At 47.3% G+C, this 21,166-nt stretch overlaps 1 protein-coding gene across 1 annotated transcript; it reads right to left on the reverse strand.

The window, feature by feature from the left end:
* Positions 1 to 2,771: 2,771 nt before the first annotated feature.
* Positions 2,772 to 20,267, reverse strand: GPR139 (G protein-coupled receptor 139). Its single transcript, XM_063414178.1, has 2 exons — positions 20,084 to 20,267; positions 2,772 to 7,165 (listed from the first exon to the last, which is right to left on the reverse strand). The coding sequence occupies exons 1-2, from the start codon at positions 20,202 to 20,204 to the stop codon at positions 6,231 to 6,233; spliced, it is 1,056 nt and encodes a 351-aa protein (XP_063270248.1). The 5' UTR covers positions 20,205 to 20,267; the 3' UTR covers positions 2,772 to 6,230.
* Between the last annotated feature and the right edge of the window lie 899 nt (positions 20,268 to 21,166).

Genomic DNA, 21,166 nt, shown 5'->3' on the forward strand with positions numbered 1-21,166 from the left:
AATCAGTTACATTTACAAAGATGACTGTGACAAATGACTGGGAAGGTACTGCTGGAAGCCACTGCCCGTCACCAGCCTCACAATGATATTTAATTCCCAAGGCTGAATGTCTCCAATCCTGTTGTTGGCAAGTCTGGTTGTCCTGAGGCTGGGCTGAAAACTCTGTTCTAAAATCCAGGAGGGAAAAGTCTTGATGGTTTAAATTCCTCACTCTTTTCCAAGTGGGCAGAGTGGCTGGTGGAGGCAGGGCTCATTGTCCTCATTTATATGATGTACAACTTGGGACCATGGCATGTGTCCCCTCTGCTGCATTTTGGGCATTTTCAATGGCTGAGATGGATTTCTCTCTGCTGGCTGGGATGAGTGGCTGGTGGGGACTTTCTACCTGACAGTCATCTTCATGTCATGAGGGGAATCCCACCTGCAAGGCAGCTCTGCAGGGACAGCAAGGGGCCTGGGAACTTCTCCTGGGGATGGGCTGCCTCACTGTGCTGTGACACTGAAGGGTGGGAGAAATGATGTTTTAGAACACCAGAAGCTGATCTCTCCTGTGACACTGACCCTCTGCTGCTTTTTCTTTGGGATTATCAAGGCCATTGTCTATCTGCAGGGCTCGCCCATCCCTGGGGGTCACTGCCCCCTTTGGAGCCAGGTGGCAGCAGCAGAACCCATCCCAGGGTCTCTCTCCTTGCCATGGCAAGGACAGGATCAGTGTGCCTCTTTCTGTTCCACATTATTGCCTTTCCCACAACCCCTTTCCACAGCTAACCTGCACCTGATGGACCTGCTGGAGCACAAGGCTCTGCCTGGACACCACATGTCCCTGCAAAATCCTCAGAACAGGGGCTGTTTCATTATGCTGCTGTACAGCACGAGCCAATGCTGAGCCATGCTCAGCTGAAGGTCTTCAGTACATTCTGTTGCAGCAAATAATGCTGTAGGACTGTAATATTCAGTATCATACTTTTGCCTGCAGTTCATCTTGTCCATTTAGTCTGCTAGAAGAAGGTGCAGATTGGGAGAACTAGGTGGAGCAGCATTTCTAGCCTGTTAGTAAGGCAGGAAAACACGAGCCCTTGATATTTCTGACACAATTTTGTAATTTTAATAACTATTTCTGTGTATTTGCTTCCCTGTAGGAAGCTACTAGTAAATTAATTTTTGATGCCTATTTATTACAAAAGGCTGGAGCCTTTCAACCCCCTTGGTGTGTCTGGCAGCTCCCAGGAATTAATTGTATGCTATCAGAAATGCAGATCCTGCAAATCCAGCCCCAGCCTGCTAAGAGTGGGATTATTGTTTAATGGGGCTGCTTTTAAAAATTCTGCTCTTCTTGGTGGGCTTAAAGAGGTGTTTAAAGAACTGAAAGCTGAGGCAGAAGTTGGTGCAAGTTCAGTGGGGGTGTGCTGGAGTGGTCCCACCTGCAGCACTCACAGTGAGAGCTGCTGAGGGAATTGTGGTTTACTGCAGGGATTGCTCTGAGTGGCTGCTGGCTCTCATGGTTCTCATGCTGCCCTCAGCATGAGGTGGGATGGATGGACACCTCTGCTGTCCTTTGAGCTGGTCCCAATGTGTTTTGCCATCTCATCTCATAATTGTTTGTGTGAACCCATCAGGCTCCACTTTAAACCAGCAGGGAGATCTGGGCTGCTGGCAAAGCTTTTGCCGAGCCTCCCTGCTTTGGTAGTTAGAATGTCTTCTAACTTCCAGCACAAATTTACCTGAGGAAAATTCATAACTGCTTATTTTTGTTCCAGCTCACTTTCATTAAGTCTTTCTGCACTGCTATCTATCCCTTTATATACACGTGCATATAGCACAAGAAGTTTTATAGGAGGCAATTAATACCATGCTGTATCGTTAGAAGTGTCTGTGATTACATTCTGGGATTCTTCTCAGCTGCTTTCTGTTGGTGACTCATTGTCATTCAAGCCCAGCTGGCACAACTGGGTTCTTGGTTGTTTCTGACTGCTCAAGTTTTATAGCAAATGTATTGTTACAGGCAGACAAGTAGAAAACCTTGTGTTTATTACTATTGAACTAATCCCATTTTTATCACTGCAATCTGCAAGGTCATCTGATTCTTACACGAAATACCTGTCCTTCAGTCCTCTGCCAGCAGTATAATTCCATTTTTACAACCTGTACATTTCACCAGTACTTCTCATGCCACAGCTGTTAATGAAAGTAATAAGACAGGCGGACTCCAGGCTCCTTCCTTAAGGAACAACTCTGATAAGCTCTATCAAGTCTGACACTGCCCCTTTCTGCAGTGCCCCTTTCCCCTCATTTGTCTTTTTGAAGCTGTATTTTAAAACCTGTTCCTTTTACAGCAGGGAAATCTGACAAGCAGGTTGGGCATTGCCTGGATGGTCCTCTCCTCTCAGTGTGCTTAGCCCCAAGGTGTTTGATCTCTAAGACATTGAACATTTCTGGTCAGATTCTTTCCTAGGCTCTGCTTAGTTTTAGTATTTTTTGTCCTCTTCATGTCCTTTTACTTCTCCAGAGGAATTTGATCCCAGATAGTTTTACATTTGCCTGCAGTGTTAGTAATTTTCATTTCAAGAAATGTTGGGCTTCTTCCACGAGCAGTATCCTGAGGTTCTGCATCCACTTTCTGTCTCTTATTTGTAGTGCATCATAAGTACCTATAAATCAGAAATAGATCATAAGAATCCATAAATCAAAAAATAGCTCCAAACACAGTAGTAAGTTATGCACCATAATTTATTATAATACAAACAAGTTTGTCAAACACAATATATTGTCTACTTATGAAAATATCAATATTCACAATTTAAATAGGTGATAGGTCCCATAATTTTATATACCAGCAACTCATCTAAAAAGTATTTTGTTCCTAGCTGTGGTCTTCAAGAACATATACCTATAAGTAATTGTAAAACGGTCCATTCACAGCTTATTTTTTCTAATTGTAGATATTTGAAATAAAAATTAGAGTACAAAATACCATCTCTGTAACAAAGATGGTTTTGTCTCCAGGATACTTTTTCCCTAAATAATGACACTATATGTGCTTGGTTTTTGCTATTGGCAAATTAGGAGGTACAAATGATACAGCAAGACAACGGCTAGTTAGCAACAGTCATTGCAAGATGCTTCACACAACCAAAAATAAGGCAAGTATTATCAACAGCAGCTCCCATATGGCAGACTAAAAGTCAAGGCTTTATTATCCAAACTAGACTCTAAGAAGGCTTTGAATGTCTGCTAACAAGACACGGCTTGATCCAAAGCCCTCCTAAAATGATGGGGATTGGAAAAACCAACCACAAAACCCACTAGCAACCTTCCCTTTGACTTCAAAGGGCTTTGGAAGCAAGCTTTTAAAGCCCCAAACATTCAGAAGTGAAATGATCAATCTACTGTACACAAAAATTGCACCTTGTCATTTCTAAAATGATATGGAAAACAATTGTGAGGTTTTCCAAATAAGTTACAAGAATTTAATGCATTATTTTTCATAGGGAAAGAAAAGATTTTTGTTTTTAAATATGATAATTTACAAAAATACATTATCAGGACAGAAAAAATCAGATGACACTGAGAGTTTGAGGATAAACATTATGTTACAAAAATTAATAAGTCACAGCATGTGAATGGCAGCATATGCCATGCACTTAATTGAATTTTTTAATAAATAAAAGCCCTAAGCATTCACTATTTTCTTTAAGGTTGCTATTATATTAAGTAGAATAGTGAACTTCTTGTATAAATAGGTATTTTTTCAATAGGTACATTCTCAAAAATGAACCACTTATCTATGTAGATATTGCACTTCAGACTCATTCACATTTAACTCGGACAAGCATTCCTCATAACAAATGTAGAATAAAAATAAGTTATAAATACAGTGTTTTTCCGGAATGAAACATACACTACCTTTTCCATAAGGTAACTTTGGTTACTATCAACTGACAAAGACTAGAGGGAGGTTTCTGAGAGAAGGGCAGGGACGATGGCCACAAAACTGATTTTCTGTAAAACACTATCAAGGGAACAATAATTTTAACCTTGTCATGACAAATAAAGCAAGGCTGAGCATCCCTTTTACACTTTATTATTGCAAGGGTGAAGCTTTGAGATCACGAGGATGAAAAACCAACAGACTGAGAAGCTCCTCATTTCTCTTTGAGGACATTTAAATGGATCCCATCCCTTTGGTGGGTGAGGGTGGAAAGGGTCAGCTTTTGCTCTCAGCCCCCATTTCCCAGGAGATGCCCCTCTCCTTGCTTGGGTCTGTGTGGTCCCTGGGGAGCCTCAGCACCTCGCAGAGAATTGCTGAGCAGTTCTGCCCCTGGGAGGGCCCTGGGCAGGGAGAGCTCCTGAGCATCCCCTGCCATCTCCTGAGTGAGCGTGTGTGTCTCTGGAGAACTGCCCTGCATGGCTCTGCCTGAGGGCCTGGCTGTCATGGCCTCTCTCTGAGGGCCTGGCTGTCATGGCCTCTCTCTGAGGGCCTGGTTCTCATGGCCTCTGCCTGGGGGCTCTCATGGCCTCTGCCTCCTGCCACCCTTCCCTTCTGGGGGAGGTGAGCTCAGGTTTGCTGGGTTTGGCTCTTGCAGGACGTGGGTACCAGGCATTGTGCAAACATGACCTTTGTGGCAGAAGGGAACCAAGCTCTCGTCCTCAGCAGGACTTCACTTGGCATTTCTGAGGGGATTTGCACCAAAGCTGAGCCATCCATGTGTTTTAGAGAGATGTTTTCAGCCCTGTGATCCCACCACAGCGGGACTGACTGGATCCCTCCTCAGAGGGAGTTCGTTCCTGATGCACCACGAGCTCCCTGCTGCACTGGAGATGGGCACAGGCACAAACACAGCGTTAGCACCAGGCTGCCACTGATGTGCAGCTCCCGAGGAGCTGCTGTGTGCACTGACCACGCTGGGCTTGTGCTCACACACACCTTCACCGCCCTCACACCAGGGAGGCTCTAGAAAGTGCCCAGTGTAGAATAAAGAGGTGGCTCCAAGAGACCACGTGCTAAGATCTGAAAGGGAAAGAAATTATAAGAAATGGATTTTCAACCTTCCTGTAAATCTCTTATTTTCTACACTCAGCATTGATGAGATGCTGGTTTTTGAGTGTGGAGGAAGAGAAGCTAACCTCCTTTAAATAAGTGGAATACTTAGATCAGCTTAAACTAAGGCTTTAATGTTTTTACTGCTGTTGGGTATTTAATGAATTTCTTCCATAGTTTGGTTTTTGTTTGGTTTTTTGTTGGTTTTTTTTACCAACTAAATGGCAAATCTTCAATAGGATGGCATCATCCATGAGGCAAAAATCTTAAATTGAGGTTTTTATATGTTAATCCCTAAAGGCCTGAACATGGGGGATAGCTGAGAATCTGCATTGATTAAGAAGAAACTTGAAAGCTCTGATCACTGCTCACAGGAGCAGCTTCGGTGAGAGCTCTGCCTTAGACAGGACTTAGTTTCACCCTTGAAAGTCCTTAGACACCATAACTGAAATAGCTGGGGAAAGATGCTGCTTTTGTTCTTGGCTCTAGAAACATCCCTCCTTCCCTCGAGCTCCCCTGTCTCAGTCACATTCTTAAATATCAACTTCAAACACGCAAATAGTGGCAGCTTGCAGGATTGCTTTCCATGCCAAGGCTGCAACAGGTACTGGATCGGTCCTTGAGCCTTGTTCAAATGAGCCAAAACCAGGCTTGTCACCATTTGTGTCTCACAGGCTCCCTCCTGCAAGGAGGTCTTGACAGCACAACTGTGTGTGATGGCATTCCATGCCAGAATCAACACATAATTTTTGGCAAGTGCACACTCCAAGAAATGGCACCTTCCACGGTACAGAAAAGCATCCATTTACTTTCTCGATAGCAAACTGATGGTCAAGTAAGGTTTTGTTGTGTTTTAGAAGGTTGTAATTAAACACTGCTTGGCTTCGCCCTTCTGACGACTTTGGATTGCACTGGTGTTGGGATGCAAAACATTTGAGTGTGACTGAACACTAAGATTTGAACTCTGAAGCATATTCAAAATGCTATATAAGAGATGGAGGTGTTTGCCTTCTCACTTCTGCTCCTAAAATCAAGTGCTCCTGTTTCCTCCCGACAGTCTGATCTGCCCCTGGCCACCCAGGGAAATGAAATCAAATGACCTCTCTTCAAAACAGCCATTTCAGAAAATACATCCTGAAGATGTAACCACTTGAAAAGACCTTGCACCTGGAAACTCCAACTATTGGCCTTTTCATGGTGATATTTTTATAGGCTTTCCATTCTTATCATACTGGTAAACAAGCATTTTGATGCAGTGAGAGTTGGCTGGGGAAATCCAAGGGCTGCTTGTTATGGAAAAGTTATGGTTTGTATAGAATTGCACAGGTTGCTTCTGACACTTAAAGAAGGCTTTCAAGGTGGCAGCTGCCATTGTGCGAAATCTTTTGCTAATAAAACAGTAGAGGAAGAAATTAATTGCAGTGTTCAGCAGCGCCAGCATATTGGCGATGTCCGACACAATATGGACCACCCAGCTGTTGTTTATAGGAGACACGTAGAGGTGATACAGTATCATGATTATTCTTGGCGCCCACAGAATGGCAAAAATAGAAGTTATAGTAAACAAAATGGCTGTTGTTTTCCCTGTGGAGTACCCGCGCAGGCGGAAATTGCTCTTCCGCCGCAGCTTGTACACGATGATGGAATTGAGGATGAAGAAGATGGAGCAGGGCACCAAGTACACGGTGAAGCAGTGGACCCAGATGAGGACGTGGTGCATGGACGTGCTGATGTAGTCTTCAATCCAGATGTTGGGCCACCAGTAGTAGGGGATGCTGGTCAGAAAGCAGGTGATGTAGACACTGACAATGACCTTGCGCGTACGGGCAGGGTAGGAGACCGTGTGGTACTTGAGGGGGTGGCACACGGCGATGTACCTGTCTATGGTCAACGGGACCGTGATCCAAATCGACGTGTGGATGGAAGAAAATTCCAACACCTCAATTATTTTGTCCAGTACCTGAGGCATCTGTTTGTTTAAGATGAAGTCTTCCATGAGGAAGTCAACAAAGACGATGAAGAAGAGAACCAGGATGTCAGCAGCAGCTAGAGCTAGAAGGTAATTATAGGAGGACTTCTGCCTGCGAGCTACAAGCTGAGAGAGGATGATGACTGTCAAGATGTTTGCTGTGGAGAAAGAAACACAGAGTTAGGCTATTAAGAGGTAATATTAGCTTTTCTGAGCACTTGCTTGGAGTTGTTCAAGCAGTTGGCAACATGACCACCTTATTAAATTCAAGAAACCAAAAGGAAAACATCCCATTCCGTGTCCTTCAGAGAAGTTGTTGCAATGACAGGAGCACGTGGCCCTGCTCTCAGCTGTGGAATCCACCCCCTGAGCAGGGGGTGCTGGCACTCCTGTCTGTGCCCACAAAGGGAGTGGTAGCAGGAGACAAAAAGCTCTCACATACACTTGCTCTTATTTCCCACCTTGCTTTTTTCACTTTTTCATATAACAAGGGATAAATGAGAAGGGCAGTGAATATAAACAGCCCTTGCAGTACTTGAGAGATTTGCTGGAGCACTAAGGTGTAGCCAAATTTTAACTACTTCCTCTTGTTTACTAGAACTTACTGTGAAGTCTTGAATCGGAAAAAAAATAAATTCCTATTACTCCTAGTCTCAGTTTGGCTAGAATGAGACAGACAAGATTGCTCCCATCAGAGGCTGGTATCACTTGGCTAAAATACCTGAAGAACTGCTTGAAAATCAGAGATCTGGTTTACTGTACAAGTGACTGCCAAATGTTTGTAGTTGATACTTGCCTAAGTGTTCTGTAAATCACCTCTTCTGTGCATTCAGTGCTTTAAACATTTCTGCCAGCTTTGATGGATTTCCCAAAACAAATCAACAATAATTGTAAAGATTCTTTTAGACCAGAAAAAAATGGAAGTTGGTAACATAAAGGTAATGACGGCCTAGTACACATCCTACAACTGAAAATGCTTGTTTTTTTAAAAAACTGTTCTACTTGGCACTGAAAAAACTTCCTCCTTCAAGAATGCCTTCAAAGCTTGCTGTCTGGGAGCAGATTTCTGCCACCAGGGAAATGAACTGCAGCAGAGTGAATGATCTTGACTAACAGCCCTCACCTATTTTTGTGCTAACTGAACGTATTAATTTTGTATCTTGGAAAAAAACCGAAACCAAACATGACAATCAACTGACACTTTCTCTATATTAAAAAAAAAAAAAAAAAAGAAAAGAAAAGAAAAGAAAAGAAAAGAAAAGAAAAGAAAAGAAAAGAAAAGAAAAGAAAAGAAAAGAAAAGAAAAGAAAAGAAAAGAAAAGAAAAGAAAAGAAAAGAAAAGAAAAGAAAAGAAAAGAAAAGAAAAGAAAAGAAAAGAAAAGAAGCACGATTTTTCCAATGGTGCCGTCTCAAATTGCCTTCATGGGAATATTCCCAATTCTGTCCTCCATTAATGTGAATGCAACTGCATTGATTTCAGCTCAGCGCAGACATGGGAGACAAGAGATGATACAGTCTGAACTGCTGTGTCATTTTTCACTTACTTGCTTAGAAATGCCTCTGCTGTGCCTGCTGATGAGCCCTGGAGGTGCAGTGAGTGATGTACTGTCAAGGAAATCCTCGAGCTGGAGTGTTTATCATGGCTCTGCAGCCACTGCTGGTTTTGGCCAGCCCGGCTGACTGGCTCAGCTTTACAGATATTGGATGTGACCCACGGGGTGCATCTTCTCTTTAAATCCTCTGGATTTGATTCCAGTAGCAGCAGCTGGAGCCAGTGAGCAGCAGGGGGGATGTCTGAAGGCATTGGTCCCTGCTGGTAACTCTGGCCTGGCTGTCAGAGCAGCTCCTGCAGGGATGCTGAAGCCATGCTGTGTTCAGGTACAGCAGCCCTGCTCCTCACACATCCTATCTATTGCAGGGTCCTGCTGCTTGGTTCTAACCCCACTCGGTTTTGCTAGAGGAGCAGACTTATGAGCAGTCCCTTGTACCCTTTGCCCCTGCCTCTCTCAGGGTTCCCAGCCACAGCAGTAACAGCATGTGCTGAAATGCAACTTAATTTATCTAAGGCCAGCAAGCCTTGCTTGGTGAGCCAGATTAGAAATCTGATCTGACAAAGTACACACGAGCTCTACCCTATTTTTTTCTGCAAGGGTTACTGTATCTTGTATTGGAAATGCTTTCCCTGGGATCACACTAGAGTTTTTTTCTTGCTGGATGATATGAAATACAGTAACACCATTTACTTTGTGAAAACAGACCCATACTGGGTGCAGCAGAAAGCTGCCAGTGCACCAGTGTCTTAGCACAGGGTCTGTGAGTATGTCCTGCTACACACTGTTTAGGGAAAGTGAATGAGGAGCTATGGATGCCTCAGTCCTTCACCCATTTCCTAGCCAGTGGTAAGTTGGTGTTTGGTCTGTCCTCAAACAGTATCTAAAGCTCAGTAAAATGGGAAGTGGGTGGGCACACCACTCTGTGACCAACTGCGTCCTTGTGCCAGTCTCTCAGTGACTCCTGGGTGCCTTCCGAGTGTTCTGCTCTCCTGTGGGCAAAAATCACCCACTGGGGGTGAAAGGTGACAGAAGAGTATCTGTGACCATATTTTAACTTGCTGACACTAACTCTTGCACTAGCATGGTAGTCTGTGATGAGAACTGTGACAGAGATGATGATGATGATGGAGATATAAAAATATCTGTCTCTGCAGTAATTTAGGTGGAGCGACATAGAACTGCTGGATAGGTCAGCACCCCTAAATTGTCCTGGATGGTACACTGACCATTTATTGCAGTGTATTTTCTAGATACTAAGTGGTTAAGATCATTTGAATTTGAAAGAGATTGATCACTGTGCTGGGAGATGATTAGGGGATGACAGATGGGAATTTATGCCAGCGTCGCTTGCTGCAGTGCAGTATTTTGAATTTATAAATATCTGTTTGAGAACCAGGGCTTGATTGGGGACTAGCTGGCTGAAGCCCTGAGGTGCTGCTGGCAGATGATTAGAAGCAACTGTACAAAATGGCAGTCTCAATCCTTTTCCTCCAGGCATGAGGACATGAGATACTTGAGACACAGCATCCAAAGGTCTCTGATACTCAAGCACCTTAGTTCCTTTGTTTGCTCAAAATAAGGCAACCTTCTAACACAGCCAGGCTTCATCACAGGACACTTACATCCCTCCTTTGACATCTCTTCTGACTTCATCAGCTTCTGAGTACAAACTGCAGCACCAAAATTCATGCCATTGGAGACCTTTGTGTCTGAGAGGGATCTTCCTTTAGGAGTTACTTTGGTTCCTGTGTAGATTTGGGTTTACTTCCCATATCAAAGCTGTGCTGCCTTGGCTGCAGAGCCTGGGCAGTCTCCTGTGCCTCAAGGCAGTGCCTGTGCCCTAGGAGCACAGTTTTGCCCTCAGCTTCTCATTTCATGGATTACAATCATCACTCCAACAGTGTCTAACAACAGCCTTTACAGGGGATGTGAAGAGCCCCTTTCAGTGACCATTTTCACTGCATGTGAGCTTAAGCAAGAGCGATTGTATCTTTCTAAAGAAGAAATAGGCATAGTTCTGGGCTTTATTTGTGGGGGTTTTTTTTCTTTTTTAATTGAGAGTACTTTGCACATACACAGCAGCCTGCGCAGTCAAATGGCCTTTACAACACAAGCTGCAGCTCTCTGCATTGGGAACAAGGCTGGCTCTGTAGTTCAGCAGTTCAGCTTTATAAACTACCTAAATGAAGTGTTGCTCACTGAGCGTGATAAACATTAGGTCATGGAATATAATGGACACCTTTTACCCAACACAGTTGTTGCTAGGATCCCTACAAATTATTGTGTAATGTGTGAAACTTCTCTGCTGGCTTAGCAGTAGTCACCCGACTGGCAGAGAGAAATAGCTTACAAATGGGAAATCTTAAGTTGCCTCAGAAAAAATGTTAGTAACACCTCCTGAGATTTAAGAACTCTGAGAATGTAGGCACAATATGCTAAAAATAAGAGGTGTGAAAAAGGGATGTTCTGGCTTGATGGGAATCGATGATTTCCTCTGAGCTAGGAGGCAATATTCAAATGTAAACAGGTACTGTGTCCAGCAGGCAGATCTGACCACGGCTCCTCACACAGCTGCTCACCAACAGTTACCAGACTGGAGATTAGGGTGGCATTCAGCCCTTATTCTGTGTGGGAGCTCTCTGGGGAAGCTGATGGCAATGGGTGATTTCTGACAAAGCTGCTACACAACAGAAGTTATTAACAACAACAACAAAAAAAACCCCAACCAAGAATACTGTGTCAATGTAAATACACTATAGTTACTTATGTTGGCTATAGCTGGTTATGTGATCTTTTAAAGTGACCTCTAAATGCTGTTTGTCCTTAAAGAAGATAGGGTAGGTCCACATTTTCCTCTTACAACCAATATAGATCAAACTCAGCACTAGAGCAGATGAGGACAGACTGAATGGTGCTTCAGTTTGTTCCTCTCTTTTATTATCATATCCTGAGTTCCTTCCTTAAACTGTTGTGAAGCATAAAGAGATACTTTATAGAATATAATTAGTGCAATACAAGTTTTGTCTTCCCAGGGAGTTCCTGTGAGGATTGGTTTTTGAAAATAAATGGATTTATTTGTTGTTCAGCTGTCTGAGTGCTGTCAAACAGCACACAGCGAGGCACCCCCACGAGGGAAGAGCTGTCAGCCCCTTCTGCTAGTGCCTGCATCATCTCCCAGGGAATAGAGAAGGATATATTAAAAAAAAAGAGAGCATCATAAAACTATGGCAGGCACAGATGCAGGATTGCTACTAGAGGAGATTTCACATCCTCAAGGAAGGCCCTCGTGTGGCTTGTGCTTAGAAAATGCCATGTGCAGGGGCAGACCATGCCAGTTCTGAGGGTGAAAGAGAGCCTGGAGGTAGGGGATGCCCAAGCTCCTGCCCAGGACAACCCAAACTCCCTCCTATGTGCAGGAGCCTGGGTTAGTTACTGCCAGGGAAAACACAGCAGGGCCTTGGGCTTACAAGTCACAAGTGAATGAGAGAGTCAGTGCCAGAGGCCAGATTCTGACAATGAAATCTGGCCTCTGGGGCCATTTTTCTCACTGACAGCATTTATTAGCTGAGATGGCTCTGGGGAAGGATGCAGTGAATGAGGCACTCTGCTCTGCAGCTGGCATCAGCCATCAGTGGGTCACAGAGGCCAGAGAAGGGTTTTAATCCAGCACAGGCACTTCCTCACAGCTGGAGGGCACAGACACAGCAATGGCATGGAGGTGCCAATGGCTGATGCTCCCTTTGAGCCTGGCCAGGCACCGAGGCTGGAGTGCAGCAGCTTGTCTGGCAGAAAGGTGTAATTACACTGTGCTGCTTTTGGCTTTCCTAGACCACTGGAGTTTTTCTGGAGTAGTCTGTATAAAATAGGGCTATTTCTGCAGTATGAGAATGGCCCAGAAAGAACACTGGGCTAGGATGTGGGGAGGTGTGGGCTCACACGTGTGTAAATGTGACAGGGATCTGGTTCTCTTCTTGCCATCTTCACCCTCCTTGTCCACCTTTCCTGAGATGAACCTACAGAGCAGAAAAGTCTCTAACAAATCTCAGACATTCCTCCTGCCTCTCCAAAGTCTTATTTTGAGGTAGTCACACAAGGACAAAAATGTCTAAAATGCACATCTCAAAGTCTAGCCTTGCATCTTGCTGCTAGAGCAGCACAGCTTTCTAATGGAAACGTGCTGGGAACAGAAAAGGTGATCTTCAAAATGATGGAGAAATCACAAAAGGAATTTGGTTATCCATGCAACGTATCTGGACAGACAGGGATTTTCAGGGCAGTTTGGGTGGCTCATTTGGCAGATGTCTCATTTGGCTTCTAAATGTGGGCTGTCAGTGCAGTGTAAGGGGTCTCCAGCTGAGTAACTCGAGCTCCAGGGTGACAAAACCATTCTACGCTTTTGATACCAAATGCCAAAGTACAAGGCAGGTGCCAAAGGTGTTTCATGGGATGACTGGGATGGAGAGAGAATGTGACTTCATAAGGGCACTGCCATGAATTCTTTGTTCAACTGAACATGAATAATTAAGAGGATTTTACCTTTGATTGTGGTTTTGCTAAAATAAACCAGTCTTTATGTCTTCCTAAAGCATTAGGTAATGCAATAGGAGCTCATGCTTGCAAACCCCATGGCCAAGCTTTCTCAGAGACTATGCCAATTTTACACAGTAGGCAGGAAATTACAGACTTTGTAAAACCATTGCAGTTTGGCTTTATTCCCCCACGGAGAATATACTGCATCCCCACTAGATATATCACTCTTCGGTGTGCTAGTCAGGACATTGAAGAAAACACACTTGGAATGAACAAATATGTGAGAAATATCCTAGTCTGATGTAACTGACTGACAGCTGATTTGTCTTGAGACCAAAAGCAACCTCTAGAGCACCTGTCCTTGCAGGCAATACTCCATATGATAGAAAAGATGGAGAGGATTAGTAACTGTACATTGCAGGGACTCTGTTTCAGGTGCTAGAAGGGAAGAATTTCAGGGTTACAAGAGGCAAGCTTCTCTTTTCTTCCATGGGTAAAGGGATAAAATTCTCTTTGGTCATCTTCTGTACTGCTAATTCTGGTCCTGCTTGGCTGCCTGCACTTCATTCTCTCTGCACAACCACACTGGGGTCCTGAGGGGCAACCCAATACCATCTTCTCCCATGAAGCCACCCCAAGAACAGCTCCAAGGGCACTCCAGACCATTGGGTTTTAGTATCTGTAAGTACATATCCATATTCTGCAAAATGAAAACTGATTTGTGTGTACAGCCTCTTGTACTCAAGGAGTTAACTTTGGCTTTGTTTCCTTTTGTAGGAGACTTTTCCTAGTCTCAAAGCTAATGAGAAAAGAGATTATAGGCTCAAAAGACCACCTGAAATAGAAGGTGGAAGCTTTTGTGGACAGGGATTGCTTTGCCCTTGGTGTGTGAGGGCAGAGCACACACCCATGATGTCCCATCAGGACATCTCTGTGTTGATTGTTTGCCTACACCAAATTGTGACCTGTGTGGTTAAAGACCTTCTGCTGGCTTGTTTCTGCTGATTCACCCCCATTTTATAGAAGGGAGCAGAAAGAGGATGAGGAGAGAACTAAGTAACGGGGTGGATGAAGAACAGCAGGATATTAGACTGCCTAGTGCTTCTGAATGTTTTGACTTCTTAACAACTGGGGGCTCTGCATTACCCACCTACCGTGAAAACTGGCTGTGCTCTCTCTTTTGTGTCACTGTCATTTGAAGGAAAAATGTACTTTGGAGTTTTTCCTTTCCAATCCATTTTAGCAGCCTGCCATGCAAGGTTATGCACTTCATAGTCTGCTGAGCCTCCCAAATATGGCACCTCATTATCATTACAGCCCTGACAGTGTTGTTTCCTACTGACGTGGCAGAAGAAATCCAAAGTTAGCAATTGCACTCTGTCTAGTGGCATCCAGAAATGTACAATCAGCTTCTCCACAATCCATGCATTAGCATGGATTCAGCCACATGCTGTCTTTCAGGCTGCAAGATTTTAGCAGCTTACAGGCTCCACATGTACTGACCAAACAAAATCACTCCCATCTGCACACCTTGCTGTCACCAGTTCTGTGCAGGAACAGAATGAATCTATTATTTGTCATAATGGTTCTTCTCTCCTAAAGAACAAGCATTCATTTTGCAATTGGAAATGACTCATTTTAAGCATGTTAGCAGCAGTTTTGTTCCCCTCTGTCCAGTACTGCTACTGTAAATGAGCTGTAGTGCCCTTCAGTTGCTCCAATAGCCAAGCTAAAGTTCTGGCAATCTATTTGTCCCCTTTTTAGTAGGATGCAATGTACTGGCCTTGTGTCCAATTCAGATTTTAAGTCAGAGAATATATGGCCTTTAAGTAAAAAGGGGTGGTTGAATCAGGTCTCAGGAGGATTTGGTTCTTATTCACTAATGAGCACAGCAGAAGAGTGCTGTTTTTTCAAGGTCATAATTCTACACTGTAACAACTCTCCCACTCATATTTTCGGATCTTCCTTTAGCACTTCTATTTTTCAGGTATGCTGCTATGAGAAAGGCTATTTATTCAGGTGTTGGAAATGATCTCTTTAATCAGAAGCCTGTACTGTGATTGCAGAAGAATATACTAGGCAGTAGATGGCAGGAATCCAAGACGAGTCAGACACTTCTACAGTTCTGTGTGCTCTGTGTACACCTACCTCTGCCTGCTTTGGTATTTGCTGCTACTACACAGCACGTGAGTCACCAACAAACACTGCTACCTGTCCCCCTCACTGCTCGTGGTACCAGCTGGGTCACAGTGTGGGCACAGGGACAGCAACACTGCAGGTCCTGTTCCCACACAGCTGAGGAGGGGAGGGAATGGAGCTGGGCTGCTGCATGGTGGTGGTCTCTTGATCAGGGGTGCTCAGCCCACCAACAGCACCACCAATGCCAGGATGATGACCCAGGCATGCACATCTCCCAGAGAGCCTCCTTATTCCAAACTTTATAGAGGGAGCAGGCTCCAGAAGGATCAAGTCTCCATTTTTCACCTCACCCGTGACTAAACCACAGTTTGCACGGGCACAGTGCATCCATGTGTCAATCCAACACCCTGGGAAGCATCTGCCTTGCTGTGCAAGGACAGCCAATCTGTCATCTGTTAGGGCAAGGTCCATAACCTGTAGTTGTCTCTTCACAGAGTGTTAAACCAGTTAGGCATCCCTGCTGAGCTGACACGTTCCTGCAGGTCAGGACTGCAGCTTCTCTCCCTCCCCATGGAGCCCTGTGAGCGCACTCTGTGCTTGGCTGGGCTTTGAGTGACCCAGGTTGTCCCCATCTCCACGTCACCTTGTTCAGCAGCAGGTCTGACAAGAACACTACCTGTTTGCACCTTCCAGCTGGGAACATCCAAGCATGTCCAGGCTGCTTTCCCAAGCTTGTGAAGTCTTGAATCTACATTTAGATCAATGTGACTGGTTTAATGCAAAAGCCTAAAGCACTAATAAAAGAAACAATCGTGGACAAGGCTCCTGAAATTTGGAGTGGCACTTCCCTGGGGTATTGCTGTGAGTCTGTTGCCTTCTGGAGATGCTGTAATGGTGCTGTGCTTTGTGTCACTGGGATGTAATGATCTCTGAAGCCAAGGAGCATCCCAGGCAGGGAACTGACTGGGGAGCAAAATGGAACCCCACTGGGACTGGCTAAAAAGGCCAGATTTCACTCTGCCTCTCACACTGTTGGGAGGAGATGAGCCCTGGGAACTTGAATCAGACCAAACCTTCATCTAGGAAATGCTGGTGCTCTGTCCTTTCAGCAACAACAAACTCTATTCCTGATGGAAAAAGTGACTGCACACAAGGCAACTCCGCTGCTGCTGCTCCTTCTAATGAAGCAGGAATCAGGGTCAGAGCCAGGTGTCTGCAGCAAGCAGTGCTGCTTCTGTGCCTGACCTTCTTGGCTGTGCTCAGTGGCCCCACCACAGAAGGAGCTCCTTGGTGCAGCTGCTTTGTGCAGCTCCCACAGACAAAGAGACAGTCTGACAGTGGTACCTGTTGCTCTTTGCTTTCTCACCTTTACCAGCCCCCTCTTGGACTGAATCAGAGCAATTATTCCCTCCCCCACACCCAACACCATCCCTTCTCTAGCATTTTCTCTCACTAAAGCAAGAAACACTTCCATTAAGACTTTCTTCAGCCCTTCTTTCGCCTCCCAGCTAACTGCAGGTGCTTCAGAGGCTCTCTCTGACAGACAAGGGGAGTATAGAATTAACAGAGTGGAGGCTACAGAACAGTGGGAGACAACCCCACTTGCAGTGCCTCTGCCTCGTGCTTGCACTGACATTTTCTCCTTGTTCCCTGCAGCCTGATCCTGAGACACCCCACTCCTGGTAGTAGGACCGTGAACTTGCAGGACACCTTCGCACGCCTGCACTCAAAACAAGTTTCAAAAAACTGTCTCTGTCTCACCAGCCTCTGCTTAGAGGGAGAAGCAGCAGCCTCCTGGCCCAGCTGCCTGAAGGCACGATGACCCCTGGCAGAGCTGCAGCCACCTCGGGTGCGGTGCCAGCCCTGCAGGGTCAGTGTGCAGTGGTGGCTCTGCGGGTGCCTCTCTTTGCAGGGCACAGCCTGGCCCTTGCCTCTGTGTGCTACTGCCAGAGCAGGGCTGAAGGGAGTTCACTTTGCTCTCCCTCCTCTCTGCTTTTTACAGGCTTTCTGGTGCCTGGTTGAACAGAGAGGGACAAGGAGCCACTGCTGAGAACAGAGTCTGCTGAGGTGCCTGGGCTATATGGGGGCAGGAGGCAGAGGATGCTTCTACTGCTCACACAGCAAGGCCTGGCATCACTTGGCCTCAACGTGGAGTTGTTGAGTTAGTGAAATTTCCTTCAGACAGTACAGCAGGAAATCTAGAAACAGTTAACTGGCTTCTCTTCTCATCAGTCTTTCTCTAAGGTTTGTGGCAAGGAGTTAACTCTTTCCATTTCAGCAAAACACTGCACTAGTGCTGCATTTGAGCAGAGATCCTAGACAAGGTTTCTCTTAAATTCTTGGCATCACACAGAGTTAATCACGATCCCATGTAGTTCAGGACTCTTTTTCTAACAGCCAACAAAGTCTGCTACCTTTACAAATTTCTAATGTTAAAGAAACTAAAGAGCAGCTTCAAATTAAAACATGAAAAGCTCTTTTTAACACTGCTGTCACCCTGTACCCATCTTCAATGAAGCCTGGCTGTGTGACTCTTCCCCTAATCATAATCAATCCTCAGCTTGTTCTCATCTCTGTGCAGCCTCATGAATTCCTCATGCACTCAGCAGGCTGTGCATTTACTCAGCATACTGTACATGTGCAGTGAGCCCAGGTGTCAGTGCCCAAGCTATCCTCAGACAATGTGCTCTGCACACATCCACACCTGATGTAAGCCCACTGAATTCAGCAGTGCTGCACCACCACATGCTTTGGCTAGTTCTGTTAATCACTGGCATTGGTGCCACTGCTCTAATCAACTGATGTCTGATCCCTTGAGAAATGCACGAGACCATTGCTAATTTGGACTGTGTCTGATTTTAACCACGTTCTTAGAATGACAGCCTTGGGTCTGTAATTACAATGCACTATCCCCAGGGAGCTGGTGCAAGTATGTGCAGAATGTTCATTAAATGATTTTTCTTGTCTGTGCAGGCAAGACTTTCCCCTGTTTCAGAGACATACAAAGGCAAGCTTAGCCACAGAGTGCTTCATGACAACTTCTTCACCGGGTAATCCAGAGAGGGTCTTGCTCAGTTCCTAGGGGACTGGTGTTGAAATCAGAGCCTGTCATTACTATGGACATCTAAGCAGCCCCTAAGGAATTAATGAAGAGGAAACTACCTCCTATCCCTGCTGGCTGGGTCTCTTCAGGTCAGGGCTGAGACTCATCAATGTTTTGGAGCACAGATACTTGCCTGTGCTCTGCATCCTCTGTGGGTAAATACAGGACTTAACTTTCCAGTTCTCTGAACTATTAGCCAATTGGCAAATTTTAATTATAAGCCAGAAATGGGGAAAAAAACTCCAAACCAAAACCAACACAAACCACATAGATTCATACGGAGAGTGGTAATCGCATGTATGCTGCTCAGAGGCAGGCTTCTCTTTGTGTCTGATTAAAAATTTTTCTATGAAATCATTCCTGTAAGAATGAATGAGCTAAAAAAACATTTAGAAACTGTAGACTATTACCTATCATTGCTGCTTGCCATTGTACACGGTGCTTAAAATATGTAGCTCTACACAGACACAATCAAACTATCTTTTATCACACCCTTAAAATACCGATTCACCTTGGTGCATCAGAACTTTCCCCAACTCATTCTACATGTCCTTGGGATCACTCTAAGTCTCTCTCAGGCTGGCGGTGTCAAGCCAGTGAGCAAGCCATGCTGTTTGCCCACCCAGGCTGTGCTGGGATAGCAGCTCTGTAACTACAGCAGCTCCCCTGCGTGCCGAGGCATCTCAGGGGCAGCCACAGCCTCCCCTCCAGGAGGGAGTACCTGCTCCGTTCCTGTCTCGGCTGAGACAGAACTGCCGATGTGATGCTCATGTGGCATCTGCACGCTTGGAGCTCTGTGCTGGCAGTGCAGCCTCACAGGTGTTCCCATCCAAGCTTGGGACACCCTTTCCTTCCTTATTTGTACTGTCTCTAGCTTTTCTTGTTCCAAGCATCTCTATAATGTCTTTGTCCCCCTTTTAAGTAGGAAATTTCGCTCAGGATTATACACTCTGGAGACTGGTGCCTGTCAGCTGGGACTTTCTTCCGAGACCTGTACCTGCATTCAGGGGTCTCAGTGTCAGCATTGCCATTGCCTTTGCAGTGCACTGACCTCAAGACTGGACTTTCTACCTCTCCTGTTCCACCAGCCACAGGGACAGGCTCATCTGTCTGCTAAGCTCCTGACAGCGTGCTCCTTCCCCAGTCAAGTTCCATAGTGCCGTGTCGCTTCCTAAGCCAGCCCTGCCCCACGGAGTCGGGTGGGGATTTGCAGCAGAAAAACTCGGCAGCTACCCCTGTGCTCACTGCCGGCCGTCTGCTACCGCTCGGGTACGCACATGGCCAAAACGGCAATGGCAGAAACTTCACCACCGGCTGACTCTGTATGTCAAGTTCAAAGTCAGGGTGCCCGAAGCCGAGTGGGAGGGCGACAGCAGGCAGGGACAAACCCCGGCGAGGGAGGCAGCGCCGGGACGGCAGCGCTCAGGGCGGGGAGATGCTGCCGTCCGGGGGATGCTGCCGTCCGGGGGATGCTGCTGTCCGGGGGATGCTGCTGTCCGGGGGATGCTGCCGTCCGGGGGATGCTGCCGTCCGGGGATGCTGCTGTCCGGGGGATGCTGCCGTCCGGGGGATGCTGCTGTCCGGGGATGCTGCTGTCCGGGGGATGCTGTCCGACCCGCCCGCGCTCATCCCGCCCGACACGCGGAGCCCGGGGCACCCCGAGGACACGGCGGGCGCTGCCCCCGCCCCGCACAGCGGGCAGGAGCCGCTCCGGCGGGGCCCCGCAGGCTCGCCCGTCCCGCGGCACTCACCCGGCAGCCCGAGGCACAGCAGCAGGCTGTAGTAGACGACAGGTGCGTACCCCAAGCCGCAGCCATAGCGGTGGTGCGCCAGGAGCGAGCCGTTGTGGAGGTGGAGGTGGTTGTGCTCCATGGACCCGCCGTGGCCGCTGCCGGCGCTCGCTGCGCCGCTCGGGCCGCCCCTCGCACGCTCGGCGGCGGCGGGAGCGCGGCGCGGCCCCGCGGCGGGCGGCGGCACATGGCGCGGCCCCGGGCAGCCGGCGGGGCCGGGCCGGGCCGGGCCGGGCGGGGCGGGACTGGGCGGGACCGGCCCCCGCCTCGGGCCGCCCCCGCCAGCCCGGTGCGAGCGGGGACTGCCGGCGGGGAGCCGCTGCCGTGCCGGGGACAGCGGGCTCGCCCCACAGCAGGAAAAGGGGATTTTCCTCCCAGCTGGCACACGAGTCAATAGGAGAAGAGCAGGGGCGAGGGCTGACAGCGGCGCGCCTGGCTGCAGCCCCGGGCTGTGCTTCAGAGCGGCCGGGGAAGCTCGTCCGGCCATGGGCGTTTGTATCTGCGGCATCAAAACGCAGAGCCCGGTTAATATTGCACTGTCCCCTCTTGTCCCCGCAAGTGCTGCGGGTGAGGGACACTGCCGTGCTCCAGCAGGGGACACTGGGGACACTGCCGTGCTTCAGCGGGGACCCTGGGGACACTGCCGTGCTCCAGCGGGGACACTGGGGACACTGCCCTGCTCCAGCGGGGACACTGCCGTGCTTCAGCGGGGACCCTGGGGACACTGCCGTGCTCCAGCGGGGACACTGCCGTGCTTCAGCGGGGACCCTGGGGACACTGCCGTGCTCCAGCGGGGACACTGCCGTGTTCCAGCGGGGACACTGCCGTGCTCCAGCGGGACCCTGGGGACACTGCCGTGCTCCAGCGGGGACACTGCCGTGCTCCAGCGGGACCCTGGGGACACTGCCCTGCTCTAGCGGGGACACTGGGGACACTGCCGTGCTCCAGCGGGACCCTGGGGACACTGCCGTGCTTCAGCGGGGACCCTGGGGACACTGCCGTGCTCCAGCAATGACACACAGCGTGCTCCAGCAGGGACACCCC

The sequence above is a fragment of the Prinia subflava genome, chromosome 17 (genome assembly GCF_021018805.1).
Source record: "Prinia subflava isolate CZ2003 ecotype Zambia chromosome 17, Cam_Psub_1.2, whole genome shotgun sequence".
Lineage (NCBI taxonomy): Eukaryota > Metazoa > Chordata > Aves > Passeriformes > Cisticolidae > Prinia > Prinia subflava.

Coding starts and splice junctions, on each gene's coding strand:
- GPR139 (XM_063414178.1), bottom strand. CDS start 20,204: ATGGAGCACAACCACCTCCACCTCCACAACGGCTCGCTCCTGGCGCAC. Junction 7,166..20,083: donor GCTGTGCCTCGGGCTGCCGG/GTGAGTGCCGCG, acceptor CTTTCTCCACAG/CAAACATCTTGACAGTCATC.